The sequence below is a fragment of the Emys orbicularis genome, chromosome 6 (assembly GCF_028017835.1).
Source record: "Emys orbicularis isolate rEmyOrb1 chromosome 6, rEmyOrb1.hap1, whole genome shotgun sequence".
NCBI lineage: Eukaryota > Metazoa > Chordata > Testudines > Emydidae > Emys > Emys orbicularis.
Window position 1 is genome coordinate 31,105,674 of NC_088688.1, and position 16,028 is coordinate 31,121,701.

Genomic DNA, 16,028 nt, shown 5'->3' on the forward strand with positions numbered 1-16,028 from the left:
AAACACAAGTGAATATTCTAATAAGAATATTCTAATTGATTTATATTCCCTTTTACAAGACTATAAGAATTCTGTTCTAGACAGTGAGTACAATTGATGTACATTTGCAAAGAAACAAATGCCCATTATTTTATATCTTTGATGTTTAAAATTAAGGTGAATAACCTCTGTGATTTTAAAACATTTTTGAGAACAACAATTATTTCCCTAATATACCACAGACATATTTAATGCCTTTTCCCGTTTCAAATTCTGGTCTTTCTCAGAAAAGACCCAGGGTCAAAATACATGCTATATACACCTTGCCCCCCCCCCCCCAATCAACAAAAACAAAACAAAAAAAACCCAATACACATTACAATTATAATGAATGGAAATCATGTATGCAGAACTGATAGAATGAAAAAATGAGCAAGCCTGAGTGACTTTAAGGCCCAGTACATTCACATACCTCCCACAATATTCAAAACTTTTTCTCATCGTGAATGTGCCATAGCACACTTTTTGTGATGGATGGCACATTTACGGATCAAATCTGCACGTACCCTTTTTCAAAACAAGACTTTACTGTTGAAGAGTTATGTAGTTGACGACATCCATGCCTGTAGTCCCACAGTTGTCATTAAACATTAATTGATATGTCAGAGTTTTGAGTTCACGATGGATCAAGGAGATTATTTGGTCCTAATTGTGCACTGAAAATATTTACAGAATACCCACTAATAAAAGAACCTACAAATCAATCAGAAATATAGACTTATAGAACACCAGTATGCCTTTTGAAATAGAATATCTGAAAAGGTCCTTCCTTTGAATGCCAGCCATTAATTTTTTCCTTCTAGAACAGTGTGTAAATGTTACAGCTATCACCTTTTGAAATAATACTTTAAACTCATATTGCACCTTTGTATTAAGGATTTTAGAGCATTTTACAAAGATTAATTAAATGCAGGAAGGTTACATGCAAACCATCAACTGATGCTCATAAAAGACGACATAGTGAGTTGGTATTAAGCTGCAAAAAATGCAGAAATCAAGATTTCTAGTCTCGTCTTCTAAAGAGTAAATCATATGATGATCCAAGTAAGAACATGAAATTGAAAAATAATCTTCACATACCAAAAACAAAGCAAAGCTAGTGAAGCAGAAGTCAACATTCCACAATTACCATTCTTTTTTAAGGGTTAAGTAGTGAGTTTGAGTTTAATTTTTTTGGCACAGAAGTCATAATTAAATTAGTTATTGAAGGTATGAGACAACAGATAGCATTGACTACATCTGTATTTACTGTAATGATCAGGTGATCACTCGTGGGATTTTTGACAAATTGTTTTCAGCATCAAATATTTCACTGCCACGTAGCTAAGCAGGAAATAAAATCCATGCAGGCTAATGAGCATTTAATACACAAAGAATGGGAATAAGCTATATCAGTACAAAACACCTCTATGCCAGGATAACTGTTCACTCTAGTGGTTGTACTGGCATAACTATATCAGTAAAAATCACACCCCTAACCAAAATAGTTACAACAGTTACAAAAATTACTGTGCCTTAGCAAAAATTCCACTTAATGGAACATTCACCAGTGTCAAAGGATCACCAGTGGTGTTTAACCAGGTGTTAAGTAGGGGTAACGTTCAAAGCTCTGGTGTTTTAATACAGAAGTTGCCCAATGGAGTATACAAGAAGTAATAAAGATGAAATAGAGTAAATAAAATGTCGAATTTACTTTTATTTAATCCATTATTTTATTTCATTTTGAGTACTTTAGCCTGTTTTGTTTTGAATGTCCTCCTTTTAATTGGGACAGCAGTTTCATCAGGAGGCTGTCCATCAATGTGTTCCCATTAAGAGGATTCTTTTGCATGATACATCGTGACTGAGATACTGAGTATTTGATCCCATTTTAAAATATATTTGAGCATGTTGCCCTGTTCATGATAAATATGTTTTTAGTACTTCTTTTTTAAGGTTCCCAGAGTTTTATTGGCATGGGCACCAAAATTCAAAATAATGTATTTTGTACAGGTGAATAGCAGTGTTAAAGAAAAAGGAATCTACCAACACTGGAAAAGAGAATCCATCATTTTTCACCTATATTTTTCTTGACTTCCGCATGTCATAAATCAAATTATTTCTGAATGCTAGTTAATATGTTTAAATGGTATATGTAGTGTAGTTTAAGTTGTGTGAAATATTGAGGCCCTAGGGTATTGTTTAAATTAAAACAATATTATGAAAACATTAATAATGCATTTAAAAAATGCTAATCACAGTCTTTGTAAGCAATGTTTGGCTTCTAAATTAACATCCATGTAGTCAAAATCAGATAGCACTACACAGCTCAAGTTTAGACATAATGGCAAAAAGGTATTAAATTGAATTTTCATTCAACCCTATATGTAAGTAATTTCTTGAACACAGAAATGGATGGAGAAAATTTCCATTTTCTTTCTTTGCTGCAGTTGAGAACATTTGCAATCTTTTTCAGTTCTTAAAAAGAGCTGAAACCTTGTTATTTTACATCATCTTAAGATATTGTAAGGTATTAATGGTGGCACCTGTAGAACGCCTTTTAATTACGGCTTAACCATTTTTGATTTCAACAAAGATTGTAATGTTTCTACACTCTCTGATGATTACAATGATTTTTTCTGTACATAAGAACATAAGAATGGCCATACTGGGTCAGACCAATGCTCCATTTAGTCAATATCCTGTCTTCCGACAGTGGCCAATGCCAGGTACTTCAGAGGAAATGAACAGAAGAGGTAATCATCAAGTGATCCATCCCCTGTCGCCCATTCCTAACTTCTGGCAAACAGAGGCTAGGGACACGTCAGAGAATGGCTTTGTATCTCTGCCCACCCTGGCTAAGAGCCATTGAGGGATCTATCCTCCATGAACTTATCAAGTTCTTTTTTTTAAACCCTGTTATAGTCTTCGCCTTCACAACATCCTCTGGCAAAGAGTTCCACAGGTTGACTGTGCGTTGTGTGAAGAAATACTTCCTTTTGTTCATTTTAAATCTGCTGCCTATTAATTTCATTTGGTGACCCCTAGTTCTTGTGTTATGAGAAGGAGTAAATAAAACTTCTTTATTTACTTTCTCCACACCAGTCATGATTTTATAGCCCTCTATCATATCCCCCCTTAATCGTCTCTTTTCCAAGCTGAAAAGTCCCAGTCTTATTAATGTCTTCTCAAATGGAAGCTGTTGCACATTCCTAATCTCTGTAAAGTGGTCAATTCATGTTTCTAAATAACTCTTAATAAACAAATGGATGTTTCCTTACCGTAAACTACAGAAGTTTTCAGATTTTGACAATTTAATATGAAGTTAACAAAATGGAATTACACCTACAATAGAAAAAGCCAACATATTCTAAAATTTATACCTGGCTAGCAATAGGAAACACAATTTTAATATTCTGCAAATTGACAAGTGTTCATTAAAAAAATCATACTGAAAATTCTCATATATTCTATCTGGCAATCCAACATTGTAAATGCATATTTCTTCTTTACGGAAAGAACATCTGTCAGGCTAATCTATTTGTTCCTTGAGTGCTGTTGCAATGGACTAGATCCAAAGCCCATCGAAATCAAAAGGAGACTTTCCAGTGTCTTAACTGGGCTTGATATCAGGTTCTAGGTAGCACCCTCTATTTCTTTAGCTTAGAAATATTTTTTGATTCTGTTTTGTTCATCAGCTTAGTCTGTTAATTTATCATACATTTTGAAATGGATTCTAATGAAAGATTAAGTAAAGCATGGTCATATTCAGTTACAGTATTGTGTATACCTCTGATAAGGATTGTTCCTTTAGCCTGCAAATTGGATAAATGGATGTTTCACAGACCAGTTTTTGCTGTTGCATTTTGTCAGCTAAAGATTGCTAAAGTTTCTGAATGTTAAAAGTAGTCTTATATTCCCATTACCAGTAACTTGAGAAAAAGTAAATCAAATCTGCAGCCAAATTAGGATTATGTAATATAAATGTGGCAGACGTGGCTTTATGCTGAATGAGATTTTGTTGTAGTTATTGCACTTTGAGTTCAAGATATTTTGAGAAAACTGATATGCATAGTGGCTTTATTAGATTTCTTGGATTTATATATTAGTATCTTCATATTGATATATGCAGCATCATGGACTTGTTGGCTCTACGGTATCCAAAAGAGGAGAGATATTGCACCTAATGGGGTTAAATTAATTGCATCTAATGGGGTTAAATTAAGGGCATTTTTGAAGAATGTGAGATTAAATTAGAAATGAGTGATGAGAAGGGAGGTTGTGCTTAGTTTCAGATCTGGATTAGGTTGGTGTTGACATGATTTTTGCACCTTTTTTCCTATGTTGGTTCCACTGCTCTGGATGAAATAATAATGAATAGATATTCCTGTAGAATCCAACTGAATGCAGGTATTTTTACTACTTATAACAGAAAGCTGTTCCAAGTGGCATGTTTCCTGAAATCATCATCTCTGCCCCACACAAATAGGAGCCTATATAAAAAAAGACCCAAAAATTGGGACTGTCCCTATAAAATCGGGACATCTGGTAACCCTAGCAAGATTCATCCTTTACTTTCCATAATCTCGGCCAAATTTCTTGTTCAGGGCCTCATTATATTCAGCTTGGACTACCGCAATATCCTTCTCTCTTGCCACCCTATCGCACCCATACAAAATACTCCTCTTTGCTAGTCAATTTGATCATATCACTCCCTTCTTCAATTTGGCTCCCAAGGTGTTATCTCATGAAATTTGAGCTTCTTGTCACTACCTCCAAAACACTATAAACTGTGCACCTCCTTACTCTCCCTTGCAATGTTTCACATTCCCTCTGCTCTGCCAGCATTCCCACCCTCATCTATCCATTTGATACTTCTCCCTCATTTACCTCTGTGTCTTCATTAACAACACCTATGCCTATTATCACCTTCTCACGCTTGTCCAAAAGGCCCACTACCCCATCCACATTTAAGTCCCTTTTAAAGATCCATTTCTACCATGCTGCCAACAGTGGATCTAATTGTATTACTTGAAACCAAACCAAACAAAAAAAAAATCTGTTGGTCCCTTTCCCCTAAATTCTGTCTACCTTCCCATCTTTAGACTGGGAGCTCCTTGGGGCATACCTTCCTTAATATTTGGAAAGCACCCAGCACATTGTAGATGCTATTGTAAAGTAATAAATATTATTAATTTAATGTGAATAAGGACTGCAGGATCTGACCCTCTGAAGGGTTTTCAGAGTTATCTCTAGATAAAGCTCATTAATCTTGTCAGCCTAGAAGTCTCTGGAACATCCTGGTAGGGATGGAACATCCTGGTAGGGTGTTGGTGTCTGGGAAAAACAGCATCAGCTTCTGAATATTTTAGAAGCTGAAGAAAGCCACTGCTGGCCACTGCAACAACATAATTTCCCATGTTCAACTAGTGGTCAGAAAAAAGCTCCCATTGTCTTCAAGGACAAGAACTGATGCAATACTTATTACACTAAACAATAAATTAAAAATCAGAAAATATTGTTCACTCATATCCAAATTCTCACCCAGGGCACGGGCACACAGATCTGCATATGCATTGACTACCATGGAGTTGCACCAGGAATGAATTTGGTCCAGTCTTATATTTCTGCATGTTCAGTAAAGTTAACTGCAGTATTCAACTCTAGTAGGCTACAGCATATGGATTTGTGACTTATTTCACATTGAACACAACTTGGTAATCATTCTTGAAATGGAAGATTCATTTTAAAGTAATTACCTTCTCTTGATATTGTCGTCGTGAGGAATCCAAAGACTGAATTAGGGCCGTGGCATGACCAACAAACATGGCATAACATGTAGCCCCCACAATCATACTCAACATGGTAATCCAGAGATCGGACATGCTGACAGGGGCCCGGGCTCCATAACCAATACAAAGCATGTGGCTCATGGCTTTGAAGAGTGCATACGAATACTGCTTTCCCCAGGAATCATTCTGCAAGAAAAGAGAAAAGTGACACAGCCAGCGAGAAGGTGGAGGACAAAGTATTTTTGACCTATGTAACAGGAACATTATAGATCATTGGTTTTGAAGGAACATCCTGGTAATGTATCCTCTGTGTATAGGAAAAAGATATTCTGTTACATAAAGCATTGGGAAGACTGTCAGATATTACTTAGCACAGTGACAGAAAATAAGTGGACTATTTTAAAAACAAATATTTTTTCTCACACTTGTATGTTAACCTAATTAAGCTAAGGATAAAAGTCAATTTTATTTTAAAGTCCAGTGCAGGGAGTTTAAAAAGAGCTGAGCATCCAGACCTTCCAAGAACACACACACACAATATTTTGGTTTCATGTCCAGTAAGACAGAAAGAAGCAATGTAGGTCTTTCTTTCTTTCTTTCTTTCTTTCTTTCTTTCTTTCCCTAACTTATTGTTTATATTGTTGCCATCTGTGAATGTGATAGTATAGAAAATACACAAAGCTTCTTGCGGGTTTTTTTTGTTTTGTTTTAGTGTATTACCACTTTCATTTGGAATTTTATTTTCTAAAATTTTAGGCAAAATTCTGTCTGTTGAAAAGAGGTTCTGCTCCCCACCTGTGAACCCACCATTTCTGCAGGTAAAAACCTCAACTATATAGACCTTTCAGGCTCCATTTGAAGAAGTGTAATTAAACCTCTCTACAAATGAAAGGTATCCCACACTGTGTCCACCTCTAAGAGTTATTTGGTTCCCACACTGCCTTTTTATCCTGTGTTCTGCCTGCAATGAGGTTTCAATATAATACGCTATAGATGTCCTCACTCACAGTTATTACAGGAGCCATGCATTTTGTTTTAACAAGTTTAAATAGATAAATGTCATTTACAATACATCAGCATTTAATAAATATACAATGCATCAACACTGGCTTATGGCAATTTTAACAAACTGCTACATCATTTTCAGCTATTAGCTATTTCACTTCCTAAGAACACCTTTGATTCTCATGGGTGAATGATGTGTTTTTCTACTTATTTTTCTGTCTGTGATATTCCTAATATACATCAAAAACATCACAATTCATAAAGAATCTATCTACATATAATCTTCACTAATGACTAAACATCTTTCACAGCCACAGATACAGAAACAACTTTAGACTGGGTTAGATTCATGAGATCTGCACATATGACATGTATCTATCATTTTGGATTCCCTCTGAGATTAGAAAGTACCTACAGCTCATTCACAAGCTTTTAAAACTGTATAGGTGTTTGCAAAGTGCTGCTTTAGCCTTGTATAGGCTCAAAGGAGCTATGTCTAAACAAGACCAGACATTGTAAAGCTGACAAAGAAGCCATGGGACTCATTTTGGATTTTTCCTATTTTCTTTGCCAGCGGAATACAACTAATACTGCTTTAAACCAGTTAACCATCTGTTGCTCTTATTAACAAATCGTGCTATGAACCTCACAGTACAGACGAGAAAAAATTATCTCTGCCACAGACAGCTTCCAATATAATTTCAGACATGACACAATGAGGGTGTGTGGGAGGAAAAACAATGATGAAATCAACAAGATTCAGTGGTTACTCAGCAAAGGCCATTGCACAGCACAACATAAGCAAACAAATTGTTTTTCTCTCAGAGAAATTTGGGGAGGTGTAACACACATACACACACAGGTCAACTACATTCACTGGAGTCAGCCCGGCCGAACTGGGTCTTTAGCAGTGACTTAAATACGTAAACTCAGATTTTGTTGCACTCATCCACTAACCCCATTATTTTTTTACTTAATAATCAATTAATTCCTAAAAAGTGATCTGGAAAATTCTGGTGTGTGTATGAGAGAGTGAGTAAGAGATATGCTGATTCAATACTATTTTTGGAAGGGAAGGTGGAGTCTCAATAGAATTCAAGAAACTGCTTTCTTTGTTCATTGATCTGTCCCCAAATATAGCATACACTTAAAATAAAATGTGCTGTTTTCATCTTTTTCAAGTTAAATACATCACACTAATACCAAGTTTAATCTACAGAAATAAGAATAAAGATGATCTCAGTATTTTCAATACATGTTGTTTAAGCCTAGGGTTTGTCAGCATCGGCCTTAGATTTGTCAGTGTCACAGGTTGGAATTTTCCACAACCGGACACCAAAGTGCTGGTCTTTGCTATAGACAAAAGTGCAGAGTGCATCATTCCTCTGTTACCAGAGTATAGAATTCTCTGCATGCAGCATTTCCCCACCAACTCCATAAGGCAATTTTATGTGATGCATTCTGAACTAATACTGCTGAATTATCCAAAGTCCATATTATGTAGCTAACCACGTTTTGTTTACACATTCAGCTTTCCTTTAATATAATTGTTGCCATTTAAAATATTTCCCTAAATGACCCATATTCTGTTCTTGCTGTGGGGAAAAAACCCTCTATCCAGACTTTCCAACCGATAGGTAAAAAAGGGCATTTAATTTCTTATTTGACAGTGAGTTGATCACTGGTTCCAGATTAGCAGTAATCGGTTTAAACTGTTTTAAATGGAATGACATTAATTTGGAATAAACTATTAAAGACAGTAACTGTGAGAAATACCAAAGCTGTTTATCCAAGGATTGATTGCATAATCTAGCTTGATGACACTAGGAAATCCTCAGATGTGTAAAAGCAGTGATCACTGATCATTTGCAATTAGTTTTGGGAGTATAAGCATTAATTTAGAGCTGTTATCCCACAGAGCACATTCAGCACACTGCACTCTTGATGTTTAAGGGTCTTATACATCGAGAGTACACTTGTTTCCTCTGATCGAAGGATGTTATCCTTTCCCTCATAACTCCACATAAGCCTGTTATAAATAACTATTTTATAATATGTTAACTTCTCAGCTCATAAGCATAATTTCACAGAAAGGTTATAGGACACATTTAGGGGACAAAAAAGGAAAGCTAAACTATGTTGCTCAATGGAATAAGAGTTTCTGTTTTAGTGGAATCTGAAGAGGTTATTACTAGAAGATTCTGTTGTCATCAGACAAATCAATTCTACTCCCACGTTGCAGTCCTTGCCTCAGGCACAGCTTATCATTAAGGCTAAGATTTTATCACGGTTATTTTTAGTAAAAGTCAGGAAGAGGTCACAGGCAATAAACAAAAATTCACGGAGCCCGTGACCTGTCCATTACTTTACTAAAAATAACTGGGGGGAGGGGGTAGGGAGCAGGGCTAGGTTGGGGGGGAGGAATGGAGTCCCATGGGGGGAGGGACTGATAGGCTGAGCCCCCCACCATGGTGCAGCAGCCGCAGTGGAGAGCGCAGCCACAGGGGGCACACAGCCCCCACTCCAGAGCAGGCCCATCTACAGAAGAGGGGTGCGCGGCCCCGACTGCAGCCCCCACAAAGTCCCAACTGCAGCAAGGGGCGGACACACGGCCCTGGGAAGCCGCAAGGAGGCGCATGGCCCCGGGTGCAACCGCCGGGCAGGGGTGCACAGCCCCAGCCGCAGCCCCCAGAAGAAGCCGTGGGGCTAGGGGCTGCAGGGTCCTGGTTCCAGCCAGTCCCAGCAGGGCAGGGGCGCACAGTCCCGCCTCCTCCTCCTGAAGCCCTAGAAGTCACAGAGGTCCAGTAAAGTCACGGAATCCATGACTGCCGTCACCTCTGTGACTAAATTGTGGCCTTACTTATTGTCAGTCAGCCTTCCCTTGCATTCAGATATAAACTGATTTAGAAATCTTGCAGCAAGCAGGTTATTTCACAGATGGCAGTGGGGTTTTCCCACATTCTGATTCCACTCTCCCCCCCCCCCCCAGATTATTCTAGCTGCAGGTATCAAAGGAAGGTGCAGGTGAGTTTGCAAGGGCATGCTTTACTCACTGTGGACCAGACATATTTGTTTTGAACTACTAGGGGGAAATTAAATTGTTGTATCCAAAATCTCTGATTTTGTTTCCCTCCCCTCCCCTCCCCTTAATATTGCAGTAGCACCCAGGTCCCTGATCAGGACTAGGGCTATATTGTGCTAAGTGATGTATAAACTGAGGTAGACATAGTCCTTACCTCAAAGAGCTTGCTATCTAATCAACGGAATGTTTTCAGGAATGACCACTGTAGCATCTGTGGACTTTGTGAAAAGACATATGTTAGGAGGGGTTTGATAAAGGGAAATTGGGAGCCCATTATACTAGAATAGAAATAGTTTAAAGCGCTGGAGTTTTAGCTGGGCCCATTTTTGCTATAAATGCACTGCAATATAATGTAACATATAAAGTACTATAAGCACAAAAACAAACAATCAAAAATTCCACTTGAGGTCAAAGAAAGCGTAAGGAGGTAGAATGTATCTTTACCAGCTGCAATGTAGCTCGGTAGTGGCTCTAGAGAAATGTCCTACCAAAATCTTGAGGACACGAGCCAATGCTTATGGAAGTCAACTGTAGTCTTTCCAACAACTTCAATGGGCATTTGATTAGGCCCTAATACCCTAAATTTGATTCTATTTTAACTTTCTCATTAAATATTTATCTAGAATACCATACAAGATGGGCACCTAGAAACTGACTTTGAAAAGTTCTTAAAATTAAAATTCAATTAAGAAACTAATCAACCATGCATAGCACAAGCATTTGCATAATATATTAAACACTCTTACAAAAAATGAGAGTTGAGAGAGGACTGTATCTGCATGTTTACAACAGCACTGGTAATTAACACCCAAAAGGAGGAGAAGGAGAAAGAGGTTTTGAATAGGAAAGAAGTGCCATGCATTCTTTATCAAGCCCTGTGTCACCCATCCTGCATGTCCAACTCTTCTCTCACCTGTTACACTTTGTTACAGAGAGAAGTTTTATCATACTCAGAGGGTTCTAATGCTATGGTTGGCCACCTATTTGAAATCAAAGTGTGATACTTCTTGCTTATGCTGGTGTAAATCAGAGTAACTCCACTGAGTCAATAAAGTTACATTGGTATAACACTGGTGTAAAATGAGATCAGAATCAGTCCCTTAAAGTGTAATCTGCAATTTGACTGTTAATGTGCATATTGATGGTCACTGTTGTCTACCAACTTGCTCTACCTCTCAGAATGGGGGAGAAAAAACGTTGGCATTGCATTTCACAGCAAAAAAGGTCTTGTTGAGAGAAGCAATGACTATCATCCATAGCTATCTATCCATCCACATGCACAGTGTGGCTATACATATTCACTATACAACAAAGTAAATACACACACACACAAACATTTATATATTTACTTTGTTCAGAGTTGCTATATGACTTTGCTGTCACTACACTACACTACAGTTTTGCTGCTGTGTCCCACATGCCATCAGTTAAACAAAAACAAAGCAGGATCACAAATCTTTGTCTTTGTTTTTTGGTGCAGCAGACCCATCTTACAGGCTATGACTGCCACTTTCTTCGTTCATTTGTATCCAAGCTTCGGTGTTTTTTTTGGGGGGGGGGGAGGGGAAGGGAGGGGAATTGGTTTTGTTTTTTTAAATCCTTTCACTCAGTCTAGTATCCTTAAGGAAATGCAGCAAGGCTGTTTTCCCACTATTCCATTTTCCTGACATTCTCACTAGTACCCCTAGGGAAAAATCTTTGATTCCAAACCAACTCAACTTTCTTTCCATAAAATATTGCCCACAATGCCACAGAAATGATCAACTGTGCCTTTGGTTTTGCACACATTACATGGCCCATCTTTACATCTTTTTAATATGTTTAACTTATCATTTAGGGCACAGTGACCTGTTCACACTATAAAATGACTTCACTTTTTCTGTGGTGACAGTGGAGTATTCTATTATCTTCAATTTTGAGCATACACATAAAACCTTTGACCTTTTGTTTCCTTTGCCCACAGTTCTTGCGATTTCTTCACAAGTGCCTTTTTGACCATACTTTTAAATTCTTCTAAACTTAAGGGAATGTTAATATCCACCTCCTCATTTTTTAGAGCTTGTTTTGATGCTTTGTTAGCCACCTCATTTCCAGGTATTCCAATATGCGCTGGAATCCATGCTATTGTTACACAGATACCTGCTTGCATTATTTCCATAGTTAGGAACATTATTTCACTTATGTCATTTCTGCTTCCTGGAGTCTCTGTTCTCATTGCCACTATAACTGACAGGGAAGCAGATAAAATTACAGCTGCAGCTGGCTGCACATCTCTTACCCAGGTTAGTGCCACCAATATCCCATTAGTTCAGCCATCGGAATGGTCACATAATTTGATAGCCTTTGAGATTTCTGGATTCAAAGACTAGGAACACAGAAGGCTGTTGCTACTCTACCTCTGCTGTCATATTTTGATTCATCTGGACCTATTTTTCATAAATAAATTCAGAAATGTCATTGGTCAGAATGTGTTTTTATTCTTTCCCTCAGTTCTTTCATACCATTCCAAATCCACAAATGGGAGAATAATTATCCAACTGTAATTTGATTTCCCATGACTAATAATTTTTAGCTCTCTCAGTTTTTCTTTTTTATGTATCTCCTTTACATATTTGTTGACCCTGATAGTATGAGAAAGTCTGTGGCAACCTAAATCATTTTGTCTACTCAGCTCCCAGCAGCCCTCATAAATTGGTTGTGTACTTCTATTTTCACGATTTTCATTTACCTTTCCCCAAAAGGTTAGATCGAATAGTTTCACCCTTAGATTTATAGGTACTTCTCCAAAGGCTATTTGCAACACACACACTGGTGTTATCATTGCACCACATGCCAATTGCAGAGCTGAGGCCTGGAGCAGTTCCAAGTTTCTAAGAATTGTTTTTGAGGCTGAACCACAATCTTGGCATCCATAAAACTGGTCTTATCAATGCTCTATACCATTATAATCAGTACCTTCTTATCTGCATCCCATTTGCTTCCAGCTACACTATTAAGTAAGTTCATCCTACTTTTACACTTTTGGAAAAGTCACATAGGTAATATCATACAATTTAATTTATCAAACGCTACTCCTAGGAACATAAACTTTTTAACTATCTACATTTTTTCACCATAAAAAAAATAAGTTCCATTCTTCCCTAATTTTCTTCCTGTTAAGAAGAAAATTCCTTTCCTTAGTTTTTGCAAGTGAAAATTTCAATCCCCAATCATTTCCCCATTTGGAAATTCTCTGGAGTGTCTCATTTATCTTTTCCACAACTATTTTAAGTCTTTTATGCTTAGTCCATATAACACAGTCATCTGTGAAAAAGGAAATACGTACTCCCATCTGCACACTTTCCGTGAGGTCATTTATCATAATGGAAAACAAAGAAGGGCTTGTAATAACTTCCTTGAGTTCGATTTTTAATCTTCTAGGTTTTCGATAAAGCTGTTCCCCCTTTCACTTGTATAATTTTGTCACTTAACCCCACCAAAACATTCTCCCTTTTATTCCAATTTTGGCTGGTTTATAAAGGAGGCCTTCCCACTATAGCATGTCATATGTTTTTTCAATGTCCAGGAAGACTGTAATCATTAGAACATAAAAATGACCATACAGGGTCAAACCCATGGTCCATCTAACCTAGTTTCCTGTCTTCCAACAATGGCCAGTGCCAGATGCTTCAGAGGGAATGAACAGAACAGGGAAATTATTAAGTGATCAATTCCCTGTTATCTAGTCCTATCTAATGGAAGTTGGAGGTTTAGGGACACCTGGGGTTGCATCTCTGCTCATCTTGGTCAATAGACATTGATGGACCTATCCTCCATGAACTTATATAATTCTTTTTAAACCCAGTTATAGTTTTGGCCTCCACAACATTTCCTGAAAATGAGTTCCACAGGATGATTATATGAAGAAATAATTCCTTAAGACTGACTGAAAAAATACAAATTGTAATCCTGTTAACCTAAATATACAACACAGAGGAAGAACTTTCCCCAAAGGTCTGCAGAAGTGCAGGAAGAAATATTTAATGAAAATAAATATAGGAGTTCATTTTTCAAAGATTTCATAATATTAAATTTGGCTGGGCAAACAAGAGAAGCAGCCCTAAGGTTTGTTGATTGATGAGGGGAAGAAAAACTCAAGGTCAAAGCCAAGGCATGTGACTTAATGGTAGAGAATTTAAATCCTTCAAGAAACCTTTTGAATGAGAATTTAAAAAATTGGGGGATAATGACAGAGATTCTAAAATCTTATGTGGACTAGAGAGACAACAACAATTTTATTTTTCAGATAGTTAAAAGTTGATAGACATGATGTTATAGGTATTGTAAGTTGACAGATCTGGAGTAACGAATCGATCCATTTATGAAATGCCATTATAATGCAAACATCAAGAAAATCTTTGAATTTACAATGGTTGACAATGTGTTATATAGCACAACTCTTAGAGGCAGTTCAAGGAGCAGAGTAATATAAACCTGAGTAGCAACTCCACAGTATGCTGACTTACTAGGAATTGTAAGTGGAATCTCCAGTTTGCAATGATATTTACAAGCATTCTACAAAAATGCAGCAGCAGCAGATAGGGAACCTAGTAGGAAATGGCATGTGTGAGTTCCGCACACAGCTCAGAGTAGACAACATATTATGCAGAGTTCCTGACCTGAAATGATAAAGTGTCTTAAAGATAACATAGAAAACATTCTTTGCCTTTGGACCTTTATTCCTTTGGGAGGTGTCATCATTAGTCTCAGAATCACTGGTGACTTGTGGAAGTCATGTACAATAAATCACTAACTAGACAGCATAAAAGACTATTATGAATATGTCTGCCAAGAAAAAATAATTTCCCTCCAAATACTAATCAGAGCCTACTGTTTGTCTTCGCCAGGAACATTTTCAGTTTTAGGTCCACATAGACACAAATTTACTTTACTCACAGAAGTAGTCCCAGTGAGTAGTTCTCTTGGGTTGGCAGGATCAGGCCCTTAATAAGAAATTCAGCAAAGGAAATATTTGATTGTAGATTATAATTTTTTTAGCAATTAAGTGGGAATGGTCAATAAATATGTATTGTTCTCACTTTACATATAGTGAAACAAAGGGCTTGTCTATACAAAGCAGTTGCACTGGTTGAACTTCAGGTAAAAATTTAAACCAGATTAGTTAAACTGATGCAAGCCCCTTATTTCAATTTAAGAGTAGATGATACTGGGATATTTGGGTCCACATTTAAACTAAAGCAACATAATCCACCCTTAAACTGATCTGAGTGTCCACAAGGGTATTGGAACAAGTCTAATGAAATCAGCTTAAATGAATGAAGTTTAAACCAATGCAACTTTCTAAACCGATCTAAAGCAGAAAGGCTAAGTGACTTTCAGAAGGCTACCGAAAAAAAAAAAGTCCATGTCAGAACAGGGATTAGAATTGAGGATTTCCACATTACCAGACCTGTGTTTAAGAATTAGACCTCGCCTTTCTCTTAATGGTAAACCGCAGTTTTGTACAGATGAATGGAGGAAATACAAAAGTTTCTTTCATTAGTCTAAGAAGGGATTCATAGTACACCATATCTTTTGACTGGGGGGTGCATAGTTGTTATGGTCACAAATTCAGTCCTGTTAAAAGCTTTAAGAGCCCTTTCCCAGCTAGTTGACATTCTACACTATTGTATTATGAATTGATAACAGGAAGCAACTGAGTTTCCATTCTAAGTCCTATTGTGGCACCACAAACAGAAAATGTATTGTCCTCAGAATGGATCAGGGTTCAAGGATAATTTATTTTCCTACCACAATTGAGTTTAATTGGAAGATGAGATCTTGAATTATGACACCTTATAAAAAGAGGTGCCCAATAAGGTTCAAAAAGTCATCTAGGGCAAATATTTTACAAGCACCAAATTCCCACTTTCAAAAGTGATTTAGACATTTATTAGCCTAAGTTTCATTGAAATTCAATGTGACGTAGGCATCTAAGTAACTTATGCACTTTCAAAAATGTTACCTCTAACTTTGTTATTTTATAGGAAAACATCCTCTAATACAAACAAACGAACAAACAAACAGAATGCAGGAAAGAAATAAAACAGCTAATTGCACTCCCTTTGCATAGCACCAAAATGTAGTTGACT

General features: G+C 37.1%; 1 protein-coding gene across 1 annotated transcript in view; it reads right to left on the minus strand.

Moving 5' to 3' along the window:
- The window catches only part of HCN1 (hyperpolarization activated cyclic nucleotide gated potassium channel 1), a 291,636-nt gene that overhangs the window by 91,304 nt on the left and 184,304 nt on the right, over positions 1-16,028 (minus strand). Inside the window, exon 4 of the mRNA XM_065406546.1 lies at positions 5,778-5,996. Coding sequence (XP_065262618.1) covers positions 5,778-5,996 — 219 coding nt within the window. The remainder of the gene's footprint in view (positions 1-5,777; positions 5,997-16,028) is intronic.